This window comes from Myotis brandtii, unplaced genomic scaffold, assembly GCF_000412655.1.
Source record: "Myotis brandtii unplaced genomic scaffold, ASM41265v1 scaffold235, whole genome shotgun sequence".
Lineage (NCBI taxonomy): Eukaryota > Metazoa > Chordata > Mammalia > Chiroptera > Vespertilionidae > Myotis > Myotis brandtii.
This window is the reverse complement of record NW_005358857.1, coordinates 345,097-365,644: the sequence shown is the minus strand read 5'-3', so window position 1 is coordinate 365,644 and position 20,548 is coordinate 345,097. Positions and strand designations below refer to the sequence as shown.

The window sequence follows — 20,548 nt, the reverse complement described above, 5'->3', positions numbered from 1 at the left end:
TCAGGGAAGAGCTTTATTGCTTCCATGATGGCTGCCCAGGATGGCTGCCGCAGCCTGGGTAAGGTCCGTAAGCCTCACTTCCCTCTGGTCCAGGCTCAAGGCAGAACCCAAGGACCTGGCAGTCCTGCTGAAACCCAGAACAGCTGCCAAGTTGGTCAGTCCAGGCCTGGGCACTGTCCTGTGGATCAGTAGCAGCTGGGGAGGGGCCATTCTCTTCGGGCTGGGCCAGGCCTCGCCTCCTGAGCTCCGAGTTCTCTCTGCTCTAGCCCAGGGGCTGTCTTGTTGGCTTAAAGAATGGCTCCGGGGTTTCCCTGTGGACAGTGGGCAGCTGGTATGTGGGAGGGTCCCGTCTTCTCCCCAAGAAAGGCCAAGCAGGGTCACGAACTGCAGGGGGCTGGCATGAGCTCCCGCCCAGCTCCCTGCAGCTCTGAGCAGAGTACAGGCTAGTCATGGCACTCCCACTCTACAGGGAGCCCACTGGCACCCCCGCCTGGTGGGCCCTCTCTGCATGGCAAGTGTACCAAACTCGACATCTCCAACCTTATTTAAAAATAAATTATCCCCACCCCCCACCCCAATTCACAAAATGATAATACACCAAACACTGATTGGAGAAGTAATTCCGGCAGCCGCCTTGCTACCTAACGTCCACCTCCGGCATGCTGGGCCTGCGGGGCTCGGCCAGCGGCCTCCTGGAGCTCTGGCTTCAAGGATCCAGGCTGAGAGTGAGGCCGAGTGCTGGTCTCTGAGCAGACACAGCTCTGGTTGCCCTGCCAAGGCTTCGCCACCCGTGGGGCCACTTGGCACTGTCCTTCTCTGGGTCTCAACACTCTTGTGCCTCTCAGGCAGAGCCAGACCAAGGCCAATGAAGTGGGCAGGTGGCGGCGGCTGCTGCCTGCTTGTGGCGGTGCTGGGACCTCCGTGCCATGTGCTGGGCCCATCTCAGATGCCACTGGTTAGGTCAGTGATGACACGCGCTTTCACCAGCTTCCGCAGAAACTCTTTCTCCCGCTCAATATTGTGTGTCCAGGACTGGGAGGAAAGAGATGGAGAAGCGGTCAGCGGGGCAGCCTTGGTGGCTGCTAGGACACAGCCCCACTAGCATGTACCTCCCAGGGTTCAGTGCCCTGTTCTGACCACCACCCTCCGATGCTCTGTGCCACAGCTCACCGCCCTCCCTCCCCAGAACTGCCTCTTAACTTCTTGTAACCTTAGGAGGTACAGGCTTTCCAACCGTGTTCGCAAAGACTTCAACCCTCCTTGTCCAGCAGCAGGTCTGGGGCACCTAAGTCCCAGGCACCCTGAGGACTGGCAATGTGAGTCACCAGGCCCTGCCCAGGCCTGGGGGTGGACCTGCTGAAAAGAGCCTGGTGGGGTGGCTTAGTCACTCTCTGGCCTGATGCAACCCACTTCTCCAGGCCCGGGGGCCGCTGATGAAATCCTGCCTCTCGGGTCAGAGGAGCCCGGAGGCCAGAGGGGGACAGGCCCATGTCACTGTTAATGTGGAAATTACAGGGAAGATGCTGCCTTCTCCTTGGGTGAGACTGCACCCAGGTTCAGGTTCTTTCCAACCCCGTCCTCATCAGGAAGCTTTGGTGACTAAGTCTCTCAAAGAAAGAAAAAGGATTAAGTGAGCGAACGAAGGCCAATAGCCTGGTTTGGGCATTCATCACATCTCGGGTGCAGAGCTTGTACCCACCCGACTGCTCTGCTGCGTCTGTCGGCACTGAGCCTCACCACAGTGACACCACAGGCGCGAGATAGCGGTGCTGAGACCTTACAGCCCTGTCTGGTCCTTACTCTGACCCAGTAGCTCTCTCCAACCCGTCACTATACTCTCTGCCTTCAGCGCGTTGCCCCTGCTGTTGCAGACCCCTGGGTGACGTGCCCTCATTTCTTAGAGATGCAAGCATCTGCCTCACCCCTCTGAAGGCAGGGACAATCTGGCACAGAGCAGGTGCTCAGTAAGTATGTGTCGAATGGAATTAGATTTTATAGGTAAGACGACGGAGGCCTGGAGGAATGGCAGGGCCAGGATCCAAGCAAATGGAGACACTCATACAGCTCTTCCCTTACCCACCTCTTCACCAACCCCGGGAGAAGTAACCAGTCTGACAGATCAGCTTCAAGGGCGCCCCCTGGGAGTCACTGAGGAGTGAAAGGTCAGCAAAGGACTGGGTATTTGATGATATGAAGGAATTATTAATTTTTCTAGGTGTCATCGTGGTATTGTGATAGTAGAAAATAGTCCTTATCTTTTTGAAAAACTTACTGAAATGTTTTTGGCTGAAATGATATATCTGAGACTTGTTTCTAAATAATCAGTGGGGAGTAAAAGTATGAGGAAGAAACAGATGAAACAACACTGGCTGTGTGCTGATCACTGGGGGTTGGGGGGGGCGGGGTGAGGGGCCAGGTGGCAGCTACATGGAAGTTCGTTATATCATTCTCTGTGTTGATGAATATGTTTGACAGTGTTCACTTTTTATAGTCTGCCTGGGGTGTAGCTCTCTTGCCCAGGCTATGCCACCTCTCGGGTGCTCTCTCAACTCCTCCTCCGGGCAGGCACACAGATGACCAGAGCTCTTGGCACTACGCTGTCTGCACTGTCTACAGCCTGGGGCGCGACTCTGGTCCCGTGTCCCCAGCCTCACCAGGACCTCTGGTTTTGGAGGCAGATGTCCATCCCACTCAGCGGCCACTCTCAGAGAGCCTTCCTTCAGACAGCTCTTTTTCTGTCTGATGTCTGCTCCTCCTCCCTCACCCCGTCACTAAATGTTGGTGCTCCTGGGGTGCCGACTGCCTGCACTTCCCAGTCTACCGTCTCCCTGGGAAATTTCACACACGCCTGGCCTGTGTCTGAACATGCAGTTGTGCTCACAACTCACAGATGTACATTTCCAGCCTGGATTTCTCTGCTGTGTCCGGGTCAGGAGTCTTCATCTCTTGCCTCGACTGCTGGGCAGCCTGCTAACTGGTTTCTATTCCCGCCCTGCACGCCTCGATTTCACGCTGCAGCCACAGTAAGCCCACTGCATGCTAATCCTCGGCTTAAAATGCTTCTGCCTCTGTGGCTCCCTCCGGCCTTCAGAGCGAAGTCCAAACTCCTCGCCATGGCAGAGAAAGCCCCTCATGATCCAGCGACTGCTTACGTCTACGGTCTCTCAAGTTTACATGGAAGTTCATTATGTTATTCTCTACGTTTATGAATATGTTTGACAGTGTTCACAATATTTGTGTAAGAGAGCAAATGTGTAAGTAAACAGACGCCGGGGGCAGGTAAAAGCTGTGAGAAGAGTTTGGAGTGGGTGCTGGCAGGGGACAAAGAAGCAACAAGACACATCAAGAGAGACAGAGCTGGATGACTAACGGAGTCGGGGTAATGAGGAGGCAGGAGCCGCTGGTGAGGGCAAGACGGTTCTGGAACCGACCGGGAGGCGCTTCCCACTCCTGAATCCCATTCCTGGCAGCGGGAGGCCCGGGGAAGACCGTTTCTGATTTCCCATGAGACTCCCAAGTCTTTCTTATCAACTTGAAATAAGCTCCCATTACTGGAGGTAGCCTGAATGAACCCAAAGAGCCGCAGACAGTCCAGATGGTGACTGAAGCCATGGCTGGGGACACCAGTCTCCCGGAGAACCTGCAGTGTGAGGAGAGGCGGCCTGGGATGGAGCCCTGGCTGATGCTGGTTCTTAAGGGGTGGACCGCAATCAAGGACACCGAGCAAGAGAACGAGAGAGCCTGGCGGGTGAATCAGAACACCAGAAGCTACTGACTCAGAAGTCTCAGCAGGAGAGGGTTTCCAAGAGGAAGGAGTGGTCAGCACAGGTGTCTGAGAGACCGGGAAAGGTGGGACTTCCACGTGTCCATCGGATTTGGAGCCTTGAGGTAAGTCACTGGTGACCTTGGTGGGAGTCGTGTCAAGTGAAGGGGCAGCCAGACTGCGCGGGGCGAAGGACCAAGTGGGAGTGAGGAGTGCACAGGGGACACCCAGCAGGAGCGGACAGTCCCCCTGCAGCCGTGTTCTCGCGGGAGGGGCAGGGGGCTGGAGAAGGGCGTGTGAGGACCGGGGAGCAGGGGTGAGGGCTAGCTGAGATGAGAACTATGAGAGTTCCTCCAGCGACCCCACACCAGTGCAGCAGAGAAGCTCCTCAACGTGCTAACCCGAGGTCCAGGTTCTAGGCGGGGACCAGGGCCAGGCTAGCGGTAGAAGTGAAGGTGGAACAGGGACCGATTTCCTCGTGAGCTCTTGCCGTGAGGGAGAGATGCGGGAGGTGGTGACAGGCTGGGAGACCTGTAAGGCTTCTTCCACTTTAAGGAGCCTGAGCACATGGATCACGGGGGAGGTCATTCTGGGTTCTAATGAGCTTCAGGGCTTGGCCATGGGGAGGGTGGAGGAGGTATGGGGTGTCCTGAGACCTGGAGGCAATGTCTGTGGGTTGTCTGAGGGGTCAAGGAGTCCTCTGGGAGAAAGATGACTTGAGGTAGAGAGGGTTGCTCTGAGCTGCTGCCAAGATTAGCATATGACGGCTGGGGAACCGCAAGGAGGAGGCAGGTACAGGACCCGGGCAGGGAGAGAGCTGGAGAGGGAAGGTTCAGGAAGGAAACGGGACGGGGTTCTGGGTTCGTGGGGAGGGGCACAGAGGATGCTTCGTGGTCAGAGGCCCGCAGGCAGGAATGGGCCTCCTTAGCTGGGTAGTGGCACCTTCCTGGAGCTCTGGGCAGCCGGAGCAGCCGCTGGCTCATCAAGTCACCATTCACGGTGAACAGTCGGAGCCTGTCCTCGGTGCTGGAAGTGCCCCCCGTCGGCCCTGCCCACCCAGCCCCTCACCTCTTTGATGGCTGACATGCGCACGGTCTCATAGTAGTGCAGGGGTGCGTTGGGTGTGCTCATGTCGTAGCCAAAGCCTGCGACTGCCACTTCATCACAGCCATGCAGCGCCATGGTCACGGCCACACTGCCCAGGGTCGGGATGTTCTGGAGGAGGGGCAGGCGCAGAGTTCAGCTGGAGGGCTGGGCGAGGCTGAGATCCTCAGTTAAGCTTCCCAGAGCTGAGCTCCATTCCTGAGGACTGGAACCACCCCCCTACCCTGTCCGTTCCTCCTCCCACCCCCTCCTAACCCCCTCCCGTCTGTCTGTCCTTTCTTCCCAAGGTCCTTCTGACCCAGTTCCCCACCCTCTCCTGGCCTAGCCTCTCACCCCGCGGCCCATGAGGCCATTGTTGAAGGGCAGTCCGATGAGGGTGAAGGCAGCTTCCTGGATGAAATACGGGTTGAGGATACGAATCTCAGGGGGCTCCTTGGGCACTCGGGTGGCCACAGATTTCCAGAAGCCGTCCGATGCACTCTGTGGACACAGCACAGCTGGGCGTGAGCTGGGCACACAGCTGTGAGGGGACTGTGTGAGTGGCAGGGACTCAAAGGCAAATGAGAAACAAGGTGGGGGCGTGAAGTGTACTGGAGGACCCGGGGCAGGTGGGATAAACACAGCGGGCAGAGGGAGGACGTGGTGTGTGCTGGGGACGCAGAGTGTGTGAGAGACAAGGGTGTGTGGTGGGAACAGTGAGCAAATGGTGGTGCCACAGTGTGTAATGAGGGTCCAGAGTGAGCTGCACGGCAGAGCAGAGGGTGTGGGACACTCAGGTGAACTGCTCTGCCTGAGGGGGTTCTTGGGTCATCAGGAAGACCCAACGGCCCAGCTGGCCCCCACCCTGCGCAGCTACTCAGGGGCCCAGGAGGAGCCTGCCCTCTCTCTCCTATCTGCTCTGCTGGGCTCGCCTCCTCTCCTGGCTCTCAGTCAACTGTTCTAAAGTGAACCTGAAAAATAAAGACAGAATGTCAGCTAGTACGGGGCCCAGAACAACACTCCAGTCCCAGTCCTGCCACCGACCAGAGCTGGTAGTCACGTGGCAAGCTCTCTGAGCTTCAGTTCCCGTAACTGCAAGATGGGACCACTCCTCCCTCAGTGATCTCAGGACCATACAGGACCGGCTTCCGCTCTGAAACCTGACAGCCCGTGTGCAGTCCAGGCCACCACTGCCCCTCCTCACGCTCCCTCCCTCTAGTCCTCAGCCCTGCCTTTCTGTTCAAGACCCTGGAGCATACACTTCAGCTACTCTCTCATGAGTCAACTCCCTGCCCCCTGCCTCCCTAGTGCCCCAGCCCAGGGAAGCCCTGAACTTGGCATCGGCTCTTTACCACCCTTACAACTGGGCTCCTGAGTACTGCTGGAGGAACTCACAGACCAGCCCTCAGACTGGAGGCATCGCCAAGCCAGGGGCTCCAGCCTGTTATTTGCAGGGAGTTTGTTATTTGCTTAGAAAACCTAAAAGAATCAATGAACTTAATGGGTAAAATAATTTAGTAATAGGATCTGTACTCCAATAGGAAAGTCACCAGATATAATATAAAAGAGATCCCATTTGCAATCCGAACAAAAAAATAATCAAATACTGATCAATAAACTTAAGTATGTGGGATCTGTAGTAAAAAGGAAAAAAAAAAGCTGCAATCCTTTGAGAGATCTAAAAAATTACTTGAAAAAAAATGGGAGACAAGCCATATCTTGGATGAGAAGGCTGAATATTAACACAATGCCACTTCCTCCCAGATTAAAGTAGGCTTAACTTAATTCTAAGTAAAATCCCAACAGGATTTCTTTTTTGAAATGTACCAAAAGGATTCTAAAAACCCATCCAAATATTTAACAGATACATTTAAAAATTAGATATGAGAGTATATTATAAGTCTGCAATGATTAAAGCACTGACAGATGTCTAAGAATCAACACAAAGATCAATGAGCCACGACAGCCCAGAAGCAGGTCAGTCTGCATGCACGCGCTTAGGTTATGTGACGGGAAGCTGCACCGTCGGCGGGAACAAGGCGAGTTTCTCAGCAAGTGACGTTTGAAAATTTGCTACTTAGGGAAAAAAGAGCCACTCACTGCCTCTCCTGCTAAAAGGAAAAGGAAAAGAAAATTTAGATGTATATTTTACCATTGAGCATCCTAAACATTAGTGCAATGTTAGAAATGAAGAAGGTGGTCAATGAATTCTGACTTTGTAAACACTGTTAGTGCTTTGGTTCATAAAAAATATAATAAGCAAAATTAGGAAGGAAACAAAGTGGGAAATATTGTCATAAATAATACATATTTAAAAAATTCATAAAAAGTCAACGAGACCCCCCAAAATGGGAAAAGAACATAAAATAAGGTTAGTAAGCATGAAAAACTCATTAGTGATAAAAATGCAAATTTGTGTAACCAGATACTATTTTTATCCTCTAAAATACAGGGTGTGGCAAAAGTAAGTTTACAGTTGTTTGTATGGAAAATACAATAATTAACAAATGATAATACAAGAATAAACTCCGTTTTGTGTACTCACAATTGTAAACCTGCTTTTGCCCCAACCTATGTGTGTGTGTGTGTGTGTGTGTGTGTGCGCGCGCGCGCACGCGCACGCGCTCACCTATGTGTGTCTCTCAGCTTGTGGTGCTGAGCTGAGGTAGAACTCGCCTACACTGCAATCTGAATATGAAACAAAAGCTTCAAGGCTGTTCATACCCGATGACTGCGTGGCGAAGACCTTTGAAAAAGCTGTTTAATACAGTGTTATTTATAAGAGTGAAAAAACTGAAAAAAAATACAAAAGTGTATAACAGAGGTTTGGTTAAACAATACATCTCTCGAAATAAATGTTACAGACATCAAATGTATGTTTCCTAAGGATTCTGTCACGGGGATGTACATACGTATTTAACCTATTTCCCCACATCTGCTCCTGCTCCTCCTGTGCTCCCTCCAATGAACCAGAAACCTCAGATTCGACTTCAGAGTCTTCATCTCTCCAGCCCACCCTGTCCCACTGGTCCTCTAGTTCTTTTGATTTTATCTTCTTAGAACCCCACAGACCCATCCCTTCCTCTCAAACACACTGCTTCAGGGAAATCCAGGTCTCATCATCTTCCAATGGGACTACCCTAACAACTGGCCATTCACAGCATCTGTGTTGTTGCCTGCTCCGAGCCCAGAGTCCAGTAGAGTGGCTGGAACATACAGTAATTGTTAAACTCCATCCATTTAGCGAACAAACATGTAACGAGTGCCTGGATGGGCTGCCTCTGCCTCGAAACCACGTTCCTCTCTCTGCCAGATGCTCGTTCTATGTACAAAGCAGATCACATCACCGCTGCCCACAGACCTGAGCTTTCCAGCCAGTAAGCCGTCTGCCACTCGTTTCCATTCCACCCGAGGTCCCCACCTGCTAACTCATGACCCCATGCTTTTGCTGTGCCGCTCCTGTCTCCAATGGCCTTCCCACATCTATCCAACCCACTTATTTTTTAAGACTCGGCATATCCTTCTTCCTCATGTCTTTCCTGGCCCTATTCCTCCCAAGGCATGAATGACCTCTAACCTTTAGGAAGTGATAGAATATAGAGTTATATCTGCTATGGTTTGAAGGTAACCCTCCTCCCCCTACGTCCCCAAAGTCAAGGTGGTGGTATTAGGAGGTGAGCCCTTAGGAAGTGATTAGTTCATGAGGGGGGAGCCCTCATGAGTGGGATCCATGCCCTTATAAATGAGGTCCCAGAGGGATCCCTTGCCCCTTCCACCGAGTGAGGACATACCAAAAAGAAGGCAGTCTAGGAACCAGGCAGCCCTCAGCAAATACCAGCTCTGCCAGCGCCAGGATCCTGGACTTCCCAGCCTCCAGAATGGTGGACACAAATGCCTGTTGTTTATAAGCCACCCAGTCTGTGGTGTTTTGTTATAGGAGCCTGAACGGACTGGATGCACCTTCAGCTCTAGTCCCTCACTGTGGGGAGGCCCTGGCAAGGAGCTCACCATTTCCTATGGGTAAACCAGGATACTACCAGGATTTATCTTATGGTCTGTTGCGGGAATTAGGTAATTCGGGCTGAGTGCCAGCTCACAGTCACCTGATCGGCTGTTTTCATCACCATCGTTAGCGGTGTATCTCGACCCTAAGCCATGCAGGGCCGAGGTTCACAGCTGATCCATGTCTGTAGCCCAGCACAGCCCCTGGCAGTGAGTGTTACGGGGGCATGAAGTCCATCTGAGGCTCCTCCATTGCTCTCAGCAGCAACAAAGCTCCCCACTGGCCAGGACTCCTTCGGCTTATCTTCCACTGCCTTCTGTGGGCCGACTCTGCTCCAGCCACACCTCCGCGGCAACATCTCGTTCTCTGGTAAAGTCTATCTGTCCTCCCAGCGTAGGCTCTTGGAGCAGCTTCCGTGTCCCAGCACCTGTGAGACTGAGAGCAGCCTCCAGTCCGTCTTGCTCCTGTATCTCCCTCTGTGTCCAGGAGAGGTGCGTGTGCAAGGGGGTAAAGATAGGGACACCAGTAGGGAAGGGGAGGGTAGAGAAACGGCCTGGATCTGATACAGAGCTGGGGAGAAGCCCCTCCTGGGAGGCCCAATGTGGACCGAAAGGAATGGCAGGTGCCAGCCTGTGCCAGGTGAGGCACAGCCCCTGTCCCCTCTCCAGAGCCTGGCAGGCCCCAACAGTGCCCCACCTGGGGTTCCTGCCCATGCGTGCCCCACACACACCTAAGGAGGAAAAAGCGCAGGGGCTGCTTGGGAGGGGGAGGGAGAGCCAGGAATGGGCACAGCTGGGGGTGTGCCAGGCTCCGGGCTAGTTTTCACAGACATTATTTACATCTCATCAACCTTCACCAACTTCACAGGTACGGACTCAAGATGAAGCAATCTGTTCAAGGTGATGCAAGGGCTATGCCAAGATTCAAACACAGTGTCCTGACTCCAAGATGGGTGTTCTGCCATAACGTATATTATCGTCACTGCTGTTCCCCCTCAGAAGTCGAAGGTAAGGGTCCCACACCCCGTTTCACAGAGGAGACCTGCCCACGATGCACACACAGCTTGGAGAATCAGAGCTGGATCCAACCTCAGAACCTGGGTATTTCCGGGACGTGAGATGCCATCTCTGAAACCATGTCTCTCGGCTTTTCCCAAGCGCCGAAAGTCCCGGATGTAACCACCATGTGGAACTGTAGGAGGTTACACTCTGAGAATCTGACAAAAGCTTCAGGGGGGAGGGTAAAGCTTCTGCCTCTCCCACCCTCACCCTTTCCTGGGCAGGGAGTACGTGGAGGCAGAGCAGCATCCTGGTCTCTGCCTCGTTCACTGTGTGCGGGGAGCTCAGCAGGCTTGCGCTTGGGTCCCAAGCCCCAGTCAGCCTGCATTGGAGCAGTGGGAACCGGCGCAATGAACAGCCCAGGGCTTCTATTTTATCTTCCCCAACTGTCACTGTCCGGAGGCAGAGCCCCTTCAGGAATTTAAGGGAAAGTAGGACCACAATATGATTTGGTCATTTCCGTGTTTCCCCAGCCATAAAAAAATAAAAATCAAGTACTAACAAAACCTCAGTCTGTCTCCTATAAGAAAAGCTATGGCTTCTTTTTTCAGAAACACACACAGGCACACACACATTACAGTGTGCACCCTACTGGAGAAGGTCACAGAATCCCCGAAGTCAACGGCATCTGCTGACTTGAGATGAAGAATCTCTGGTATGGGGCGAGAAGAGACGGGAACCCTGAACAGAATCCTGTCAACACCACCATGTAAGGGGCAGGTTGACACAGAGGGGCCGATAGAGGAGACTGAGGACAAACAAACAGAGAGAGAGAGGTCAGAGGCACTGGGGAGTGTACGGTGCAGGGGAGACCATGGGTCCTGGAGTCTGGAAGGCCTGGGTCACACCTGGATCCCACATCTGTGTGACCTGGGCACGTCCTGTAATTTCTTGAGGCTTCATGTTCCTCCTACATAACAGGAAGGACAAGACCTACTTCCCAGACAGTTGTGAAGATTACATACCACATTTGGCAGATAGTAAGAGCTCAATAAATCATACCTACGATGGTCATGAGTGAGTGTCACAGAAGCCAAGAGAGTGAAGCGGAGGGTGTGGTTGGCGATGCCAGGTGCCAGTAGGAGGCCAGTCCACAAACACATATTCAAATGGGGAGCCAGATTCTCCCTCTGGGCCTCTGCGGGGGCGATGGGCACTGGAGGCCTTCCTGCTGCTGGGCCACACTGCCCAGCCTGCCCCCAGGACACAGCCCTGCCCCAGAAGGCCTCATCAAATATGGCCCAAGGCCTCTCACATCTCATTCCCCTGACCCACAGGACATAGCACAGAGGCCTGTAAAGCCGCCAGTGACACCGGCCCCGGATGGTCAAACCCCTCCTCAAGGCCAGCTGTGGACTGCATTCTTTGTTGAATCCCTCCTCCTCCAGGAATGTCCCTGCCTCAGTCAAGTCTGGACCCAGCTCATCTGTGTGCAGCCGCCAGCCTCCTGCTGATGCAACTTGTTCTGCTCTTGTCAGAACAGCCGGGAGCAATGGGGGAAGGCATCTGGGAAGAGAGCGCCTTCCCAGCCAGGCACTGCAGCGTTTCCCTGGGCCCCTGGCCCCCGCAGGCTCTTCTGCAGCCTCTTCCTCCTGCTGTCAGAAGAAGCCGTCTCAGGGCCGCCAGGGCTGGTTCCTGCAGCCACAAGCAGGACAGATGGGTTTGCTCCTTCTGCTCCCTGCTGCTCACACCTTAGGCCAGGTCCCCAACTCTCACCCTCGCAGCCACCAGTCCTCCCTGCCTCCACCATGCCTTCCTTCAATTCCTTCACTTCCCTACACAAATCTGATCTTGACCTTCGCAGGGCTAAAAGCTTCCGTGGCTTTCCACTGCGCACTGAGACAGCTTGTCTGAATAATTAAGAGTGTAGGCCTGGCATGGCCGGTGTGAGTGGTTGAGCATTGACCTATGAACGAGGAGGTCACAATTTGATTCCCGGTCAGGGCATATGCCCGGGTTGTGGACTGGATCCCCAGTGTGGGGCGTGCAAGAGGCAGCCAATCAATGATTTTCTCTCACCATTGACATTTCTATCTCTCTCTCCCTCTCCCTTCCTCTCTGAAATTAAAAAAAAAAAGAAAAAAAAAAAGGGTATGTCTGGTTTCTGTTTTCCTTACTCCAAAGGAGATGTAATCCAGTAGAAAAGACAGGGTTGTGTAGAAATATCTCAGTACACGGTATGATTATTATGAAGTGAGAAAGAAACAAAGATAGGCTTAAATATCTGCTATACTTATTTAAAATATATACATATAAGACATATCCAAAAATGTTCACATGCATAGTACATGAATGGAAGGAGAGCCAGGTAACATACTAAGAGAAATATAAGCAAAATGAAGAAGAGCTCTAAAAGAAGGCTACTTACAGATGTAAATGTTTCAGAGCTAAGGATTAACCTGGATCAACCAATCTACAAATACCTGAGTGCCTGTTACATATAAGCCATTTACTTTTTGTACAAATATATGCTACTAGAGGCCCAGTGCACGAAATTTGTGCACTTGCGGGTATGTGTGTATGTGTGTGTGTGTGGGGGGGGTCCCTCAGCCCAGCTTGCGCCCTCTCGCAGTCTGGGAGCCCTCAGGGGATGTCCGACTGATGGCTTAGCACTGCCACGGAGGCAGGAGAGGCTCCTGCCAGTGCCGCTGCGCTCGCCAGTCATGAGCCTGGCTTATGACCACCTGTGGGAGCGCACTGACCACCAGGGGGTAGCTCCTGTGTTGAGCACCTGCCCCCTGGTGGTCAGTGCGAGTCATGGCAACCGGTTGTTCTGTCGTTTTGCATATTAGCCTTTTATTATATAGGATAATATTGTAAACAATGAACAACCCTCAAAACATGGATTGCAATAATATAAAAAGAGACCTTTAAGAATGTCTTGTCCAGTCTTCTCCTAAAGAAACCAAGGCCCAATAGGCTGGTTTCATTAAGAAACCTATTTCCTATGAGGGAGCTAGCCACCATTTCCCCCTAACAACTCAGACTGGAGTCCTCATTCTCCTTTGACCTTTCCCTTTCCCTCCTCCCCGGGAACCAAGCAAATACCCATCTGTGGCTATGGCTTCTGGTGGACCCATCCCACACTGTACCCTTCCCACCACCACGCTCGCTGTCAGCCCACCTCTGCCTGCAGATCAGGCTGCCCCAGTAATTATTTTTGAACCCTGAGGTCCTAACTGCCAATTCTGTGTCCCTTGGCAAGTTCTTGACCCTTCCTAAGTCTCATTATCCTCATCTACAAAATGCAGGAAATAAGACTAGTTAATTTGTACCCCGCAGTGTGTGCGTGCTATGACAATTAGAAGTCAGGCACATAATATGTTTGGCACAAAGTTAGCTCCTTAGCTTCTGCTATCATTGGTCCTCAAGATAAAGTCCAAGCTCACTGATGTGACTTTGGCTTGTAAGAACCTTCACTGTCTGTTCCCTGCCTACCCAGCCTCATCTCCAGCCCTCACTCCCACATCCATGTAGGCTCATCCTTAATATTTGTGCAGCCAGGGGCAAAATTACAAATATAAGTCCATGTATCACATGTCTACATTTTAGATTCTAAATATTTGAAAGTCACAAATTAAGGTATCAAACTGTTAAATGAAACATATTCTATCCTCCCTTGAAAAACGACCTGGAAGGCCAGGTTTGAATTCAGAATTCTGCCTCTAAGAGATCTGTGCTGGGCCACGGTGGTGTATGGAGAGTGAGGCCCAGCCTGCCTCCCTTCCGTTTCCCCTCTTGGTCCCAGCCCACACATGACAAGTATTGTGCATGTGTGTGTGGACTGCCCAGCCCGCACATCCAAGTGCTACTCACAGCCTCTGCAAACAGCCTTCCTTGGGCTGAGGGAGGTGCATTCTGCCCTCAGGAGGATGGAAATGAACTTGGTACTGGCTGTGAGGGCAAGAAATTCTGAGGTCTCTAGAACCTGGTAATAGTCTAGCAAGGGAGGGCGGGCCTGGAGTGGCCATTTCCCTGTTGACCCTGCACATTCCTCTTCACTCCATGGCAGAGAGTGTGGTGGAGAGCCAGGCGCCCTCATTGCCCAGGTCTACGGGCAGCACTGCAGCCATGCCACACAGCAGTTATACTCAATTATTTCTAATTCACTAAATCTACCACTTATTGCCAAAGCTGTTCTCTGTGCCTGAAACTTCATCATCATCTGGCCAACCACTACAAGAAACTGGGGCAAGCAGCTTGATAGAGATCAGGGCTTACATAAGTGTCCTGGAGCCCAAAAGTGGGTGCCTGCACCTCTGGAGCGGGGTGGCATGTGCTACTCTGTGCCAGGTGCTGCTGATCTCATTTCCACACTCACCCCTGGGCCCTGTGGCTGGGCATTCCGCCCAGTGGGCAGGCAGCGCTTGCCTTGCTGAATCTCACGTCTCTGAAGGTGATCGTCATCTGCAGATGAGCACCGTCTCGTGCACGATGGCACTCACTCCTTACCGTGTCGCAATGGGGAGCCACTCAGGGAAGCGTTTACTCTTCCCATTGTACAGCAGGAGAAAATGAACCTCAAAGATGTGGGCTGAGGCAGAGCAAGAGACTGGTTTCTGTTTTCAATACTGATTCCAGCCCCAGCCGGTTTGTCTCAGTGGATAGAGCGTCAGCCTGTGGACCAAAGGGTCCTGGGTTCCATTCTGGTCAAGGGCATGTACCTCGGTTACAGTCTCCTTCCCTGGTTGGGGTACATGTAGGAGGCAACCAATCGATGTGTTTCTCTCACATCAATATTTCTGTCTTTCCCTCTCCCCCTCTCTCTAAAAACCAATGGGAAAAATATCCTTGGGTGAGGATTAAAAAAAAAATCAAAAATCTATAAGTAAAAATCAATAAAAATGTATTGAAAAAATACTGAGTCCAGTGCTGTTTCCCCACCTTTGCCTGCACCAAAGGACAAGGGTGAGAATGGCAGTGATGGCTGCTCCAAGTGCCCACACTCTCTGGAGACCCCTGGACGCTGCTCTACAATACAGCAGATAGAACCATAATTTGCATAATAAACTCCTTAGGTTACATCTGGGTTTGGCCATTACAAATAACACTATAATAAAAACCTTTGCGCCCTGGCCAGTTTGGCTCAGTGGATAGAGCATTGGCCTGCAGACACAGGGGTCCTGAGTTCAATTCCGGTCAAGGGCATATGCCTGGGTTGCGGGCTTGGTCCCAGTGGGAGGCGTGCAGGAGGCAGCCGATCAATAATTCCCTCTCATCATTGACGTTTCTATTTCTCTCTTCCTTTCCCTTCCTCTCTGACATTAATAAAAGTATTTTAAAAAATCTTTGCATGCAGATTTTTCCTTTCTTTGGGTGATGGCTCTTGGTACCAAGTTATCATTTCCTTTCCAAAAAGCTTGACCCCATTTACACCCTGACCGGTAGCCTTTGAGCGCATCTGTCACTGCACTCTTGCCAAGATCACGCATTACAATTTAAACACATTCTTTAAAGATGTGGTGGGTGATAAATGGCATCCTGTTGCCTTCACATGAATTTCTCTGGCTGTGAGGAAAGTTAAACATATTTCTGTTGTTCACTAGTTTTATTTACTTCTGTGTGATGTGTTCAGTCTCCTGCCCGTTATCTGCCAGGGTCCTAATGGTTTTCTTGTCAACGTTCCCAATAATAACCATGTCTGTCACATTTACTAGACTTTTAAGCATCTTGGTGGTATTCATTTTTTGTTGTTGCTAATTTAGTTTATAGTTTCATGTATTTTTATATTTCATACACCTGATTTCTCCTAGCATTACTGTCCCTTACAAATTCTTTTCCCTCCAGGGATTCAATTTCTATTTTACTTTCTTCAAAATTTCCTTTGGTTGTATTTGTATGTCTTACTTTTTAGTCCGTTTGGAATTTATTTTGATGTACACCATGAGGAGGGTCAAAACCTTTTCCAAAGCTATATTTGGAAAACGCAATGAACAAAAAGAGGAGCCGGCTTGGGGCCGATTTCGCGATGCTGACAGACAAGTTGAAAGAGGCAGAGCGCCAGGGACTGTTTAGTTTTCACTTCGTTATCAAGGACAATGATCTTGGAACCGCAGAAAGGAGATCAAACATGGCTAAGAGGAAAGAGATGCCTGGGAGAGGCAAAGCAGAGAGCACAAGGACACAAGAATCTAAAAGAATGATCTCCCAGGGCAACGAAAGAGCAGAGAGACCTCACCGAGAGGCAGAAGATTTGGGCTGGAATCTTGACTTTGCCAGGAGTTCCTGCTTACTCTGGGCTCCAGTTTCCATGTTTACTTACTGATTTATATATGTCAGCTACGGAGGTGATGGACTTACAGCGATAAACAGGACAGTTACTGCCCTCCAGGGGCTTGTAAGAGTTAACAGGTAAGTAAACCCTCAGGTATAATAGAGAGTAAGGACTGTTACAGAGAATCAGAGGAACTGAGCATGCTTCCCAGATTTTGACCATGAGCTTTTAAGAGTCAACGACCATCCCTAGAACGAAGCACTGTACACGTAAATGCGCACTGAATATTTGCTCACAAGTTGTTCCTTTGAAGCAGGGGTGGGGAACGTCTGGCCCACGGGCCGTATAGGCTGGTGAAATCACTTGGTCTGGCCCTGCCACAGCATTAGGGGTGAGTTAATGAAATGTTTGACCAAATACAGCAGGCTCATTTTTAAGCTGATGATTTTGCATGGCCTGTGAATGATGCTATAAATATCCAAATGCCCCTTGGCAGAAAAAAGGTTCCCCACCCTTGCTTTAAAGGAAGACAGAGACTGAGTCCACTGGATTTAGAACCAGAAGGTCACTGCTAGTGGAGAGGCTTGGAAGCTAGGCTGGAAAGGGTTGAGAAATAGAAGGAAAAAACATGGAAACATGGAGACGCATCATGGACAGGTGATGCCTCTCTCTAGAAACCTGAAAGAGAAGGGAAGGAGAGAGGGTGAACACAAGCTAAAGAGAAGGACTTTATTTTTAAGGAGAGAGAGACCTGGACAGATTTATAGATGTGAGAGGAGGATCCAGTAGACAGGTGACAAAAGAGATAAACAAGATAAGACAGCTCCGGAGAAGGTGGGAGGAGAGGCACCCAGAGCACAGGAGACCACTGGCTTTGAATGGGGGAGGCAGAGAAAGGGTGGTGGAGGAGGTACGTAGGGGTGGATGGGGATGCAGGTAAGTTTGTGGATTGAAGGCTGGGAAGTTGAGTTCTTGACTGGTGATGACCTTTATTTTCTCTGCAGGCTCGATGTGAGATGTCTGCTTAAAATAGGGATGGAGGTATAGCAGAACAGAAGATGGTGAGAGTAGGTTCTGAGAAGAACTACCAGGGACAGGACACAGGAGTGGCAAGCAGCAGCAAGATGCTAGTGAGGTAATACCAGCAAGCGCTGCCATCTCAGCTGTAGTTTCTCCCTCCACGGTAACTCCCTGGTACTGGAATGGCTGGACGAGAAGTCATGCGAAGAGAAAGTGGTCAAGAGAGAAAGACAGTATTGGAAGCATGGGGCTCCAAGTGATTATGGTGATTGGCCTGGACTTGCTGAATGACTGAATCAATGAATAAATGAGAGGTGTTATAGCGCGGTGGTTAAAGTGGGACAGCTTTAGTTCAAAACGCTGCTCTAGCACGAGGCCATGGCAGGTAGGAGCCAATCAATGGAGGATTCTAAGCAGGAGGGTGATGTGATCAGATGGATTTCTTAGGAAGAGCCCTGGGACCGTCAGAGCTGAGTCTGAATTTAGCTCTATCACTTAACTAGTTTTGTGCTCTTGAGCATGTAACTCATCCTCTCTGTGTGTCAGTTTCCTAACACCCACAAGTGGGGATAATAACAGTACCCATCTAATAGGGTCACTATGAGAATGGGATGAAGGAATTCAAAGGCTAGTAAACTGAAGAGTTTAATAAATGACAGCTATGAGGATGATGGACAGAGGAGGAAGAGGATGAGGAGGATGAAGAGGAGGGAGAGAGGCAGGAAGAGGAGATGACTGCTGATGATTATGAAATAGAGTAACCAAGAGGTCATAGATGAGAGTGATGAAGAGGAGCAGAGGGTGGTACTGACATGAGCCCAATTCCTGATCATTTAAAAAAAATATTTTATTGATTTTTTTACAGAGAGGAAGGGAGAGGGATAGAGAGTTAGAAACATCGATGAGCGAGAAACATTGATGAGCTGCCTCCTGCACACCCCCTACTGGGGATGTGCCCGCAGCCAAGGTACATGCTCTTGACTGGAATCGAACCTGGGACCCTTCAGTCTGCAGGCTGACGCTCTATCCACTGAGCCAAACTGGTTAGGGCTCCTGAGCATTTTTTATCTAAGGGTGGAGGAGCAATGGTTAGGGTGTGGTAACAGGGAATAAAGATGGGGATAAGAGGTACGCGTAAAGAGCAGTATCCACTGGAGGTGGCTGCGAAGGACATGGAATCCCAGGAGAGCTTGTCTCAGAGGTTTGGAAAGGAGACTGTGGTGGGTGGAGACCATGGATGCTGGTCCCCCAGCAGAACCCTCATCAAGCAGTAGAGGCTGTGGTGTGTCCCAGCCTCATCACCCTTTTTATGTGCCCTGCACTGAGAGCCCCTAAGGTGAGGGAGTGTGAATGCTGAGCTCCTTCTGGGCAGAGCCCATCCCAAGGCTCTGCATCCCTCTCAGGCTCGGGTCAGAATATACACGTAGGTGAAGATGGACATTCAATCCCCACCCTGGGCCTGGGCCAGTACGGCCTCCTATTACGGGGACCTGGTGGCCCTCTCTGCCCTGTAGATTTCCCAGACTGTTAGCACACCCTGCCTTTCCCAGGAGGTCCGAGTTTCTCCCTCCTCTAGGCCTGGCCTCTGACCTCTACTTTTAGGTTATTTCCCAGGTCAGGCTCTACAGCCTAGACCAGCCGTGGGCAAACTACGGCCCGCGGGCCGGATCCAGCCCGTTTGAAATGAATAAAACTAAAAAAAAAAAAAAAAAGACCGTACCCTTTTATGTAATGATGTTTACTTTGAATTTATATTAGTTCACACAAACACTCCATCCATGCTTTTGTTCCGGCCCTCCGGTCCAGTTTAAGAACCCATTGTGGCCCTCGAGTCAAAAAGTTTGCCCACCCCTGGCCTAGACAGACAAATGTTTCACTCCCTAGTGCAATAGGACTTTCCTAACAGCAACACCACCAATAATAATAAAGTAACAAATAGCATTAATACTTGGCACAGATAGCACTTTCTGTGTCAAGCACTGTGCTAGGTACTTTTAAAAAAATGTTTATTGATTTCAGAGAGGATGGGAGAGGGAGAGAAAGAAACATCAATGATGTGAGAGAATCATTCACTGGCTGCCTCCCACATACCCCACACTGGGGATTGACCCTGCAACCTGGGCATGTGCCCTGACTGGGACCGAACTGTGACTTCCTGGTTCATAGGTCGACACTCAACCACAGAGCCACGCCGGCAGGGCTGTGCTAGGTACTTCTATCTTTCACCTGGTTTAATTTTTAAAACTCTGAACGATGGGCAGTACCACTCATATTTCACAGATGGGACTAAATCTAAGGGGCCTAAGTCATTTGCCTAAGGTAACCCAGCTAAGTGACAATGTTCAAATTTCAAGCTAAGTCTACATAACTCCATAATTGCCTTTCCTTCTTAAAACCATTTTGTCTCTCCCAAATTCAGGGGCTCAGTCCCCCTTTGCATGAATGTGGGGTCCTGGCCAGCCTCTGAAGTTCCTCCCTCCTTACCCAAGGACTGAACTACAGCTGGAAGGTCGGCCTGTGCCAAGACTACCCAGAGGCCAACCCCAACCCTCATCCCCTCCCTCTCCCTGCTGGGCTGGAACCACTCCCATACCAACCCAGCCCAGGTCTCTAACCACCCTGAACTGATCACCAGCCAGAGGCCCCTCAGCAGTGAGGTCAGTCTCCCAGTTTCAGGAGTGAGGACGAGGAGGTAAATGGAGGAAGAGGAGGCAGCCAAGGGGATTGGGAAGGCAGCTCCCGGGGGGCCTCTGAAGCCCAGGCATCCTGGGAAAGGGGTTGGGGGAGCAGAGGTCGGAGGAATGGAGCCTGAGTGACTGCATGGCAAGCCCTGCCTCTCACGTGTCCTGTCCTCTCCAGGCCTTGGGACGTAAAGGGGGAGGGAGTCTCTAGCCTTCATCAAACGTCAGGAGGAGGATGCACAGGCCACAGCACCCCCCACACTGCATTATATCTCTAGTTTCAGGACTGTCTCTCCCCTCAGACTATAAGTGACTATGGGTCAAAGACTGTGTTTAATTCATCTTTGTCTTCCTAGGGAGCAGCTCAATGATACCTGGCCAACCAGTGAGTGTGTGCAAGATGGAGCCAGGTGTACTTCGGAGAATTTCACAAGAGCTGGAGGCTGCCCCCTCTCACCATGGACTTACATATACCTACACCTTTATATACCTACACCCTCCCTGCCAACCTCAGCTTCCCCCTTCAAAAGTCCACTGGTGCTCTGAGCACACATGACCTGCTGGGAACTCCTCCCCCTGCTTGCTGGCTTGTTCAGGGCTCCTGGGATCTGGGAGATAAAAGGCCCTGGGTATGCCCTGACCGGTTTGGCTCAGTGGATAGAGCGTCGGCCTGCGGACTGAAGGGTCCCAGGTTCGATTCCAGTCAAGGGCATGTCCCTTGGTTGC

At 51.2% G+C, this 20,548-nt stretch overlaps 1 protein-coding gene and 1 long non-coding RNA gene across 5 annotated transcripts in view; one reads left to right on the top strand and one right to left on the bottom strand.

Moving 5' to 3' along the window:
• Positions 1 to 20,548, bottom strand: part of ST3GAL3 (ST3 beta-galactoside alpha-2,3-sialyltransferase 3) — a 156,981-nt gene continuing 136,433 nt past the window's right edge. For all 4 annotated transcript variants that reach the window (XM_005866618.2, XM_005866611.2, XM_014540023.1 and 1 more), the window contains 3 exons: positions 5,201 to 5,347; positions 4,832 to 4,978; positions 1 to 1,032 (listed from right to left, as the gene is read on the bottom strand). In XM_005866618.2, the coding sequence (XP_005866680.1) occupies positions 943 to 1,032; positions 4,832 to 4,978; positions 5,201 to 5,347 (384 nt within the window). In that variant the 3' untranslated portion in view covers positions 1 to 942. The remainder of the gene's footprint in view (positions 1,033 to 4,831; positions 4,979 to 5,200; positions 5,348 to 20,548) is intronic.
• LOC102245521 lies at positions 7,408 to 11,848 on the top strand. Its single transcript, XR_313614.2, has 3 exons — positions 7,408 to 9,340; positions 9,717 to 9,856; positions 10,459 to 11,848. It is a non-coding gene; the product is annotated as an uncharacterized LOC102245521 (long non-coding RNA).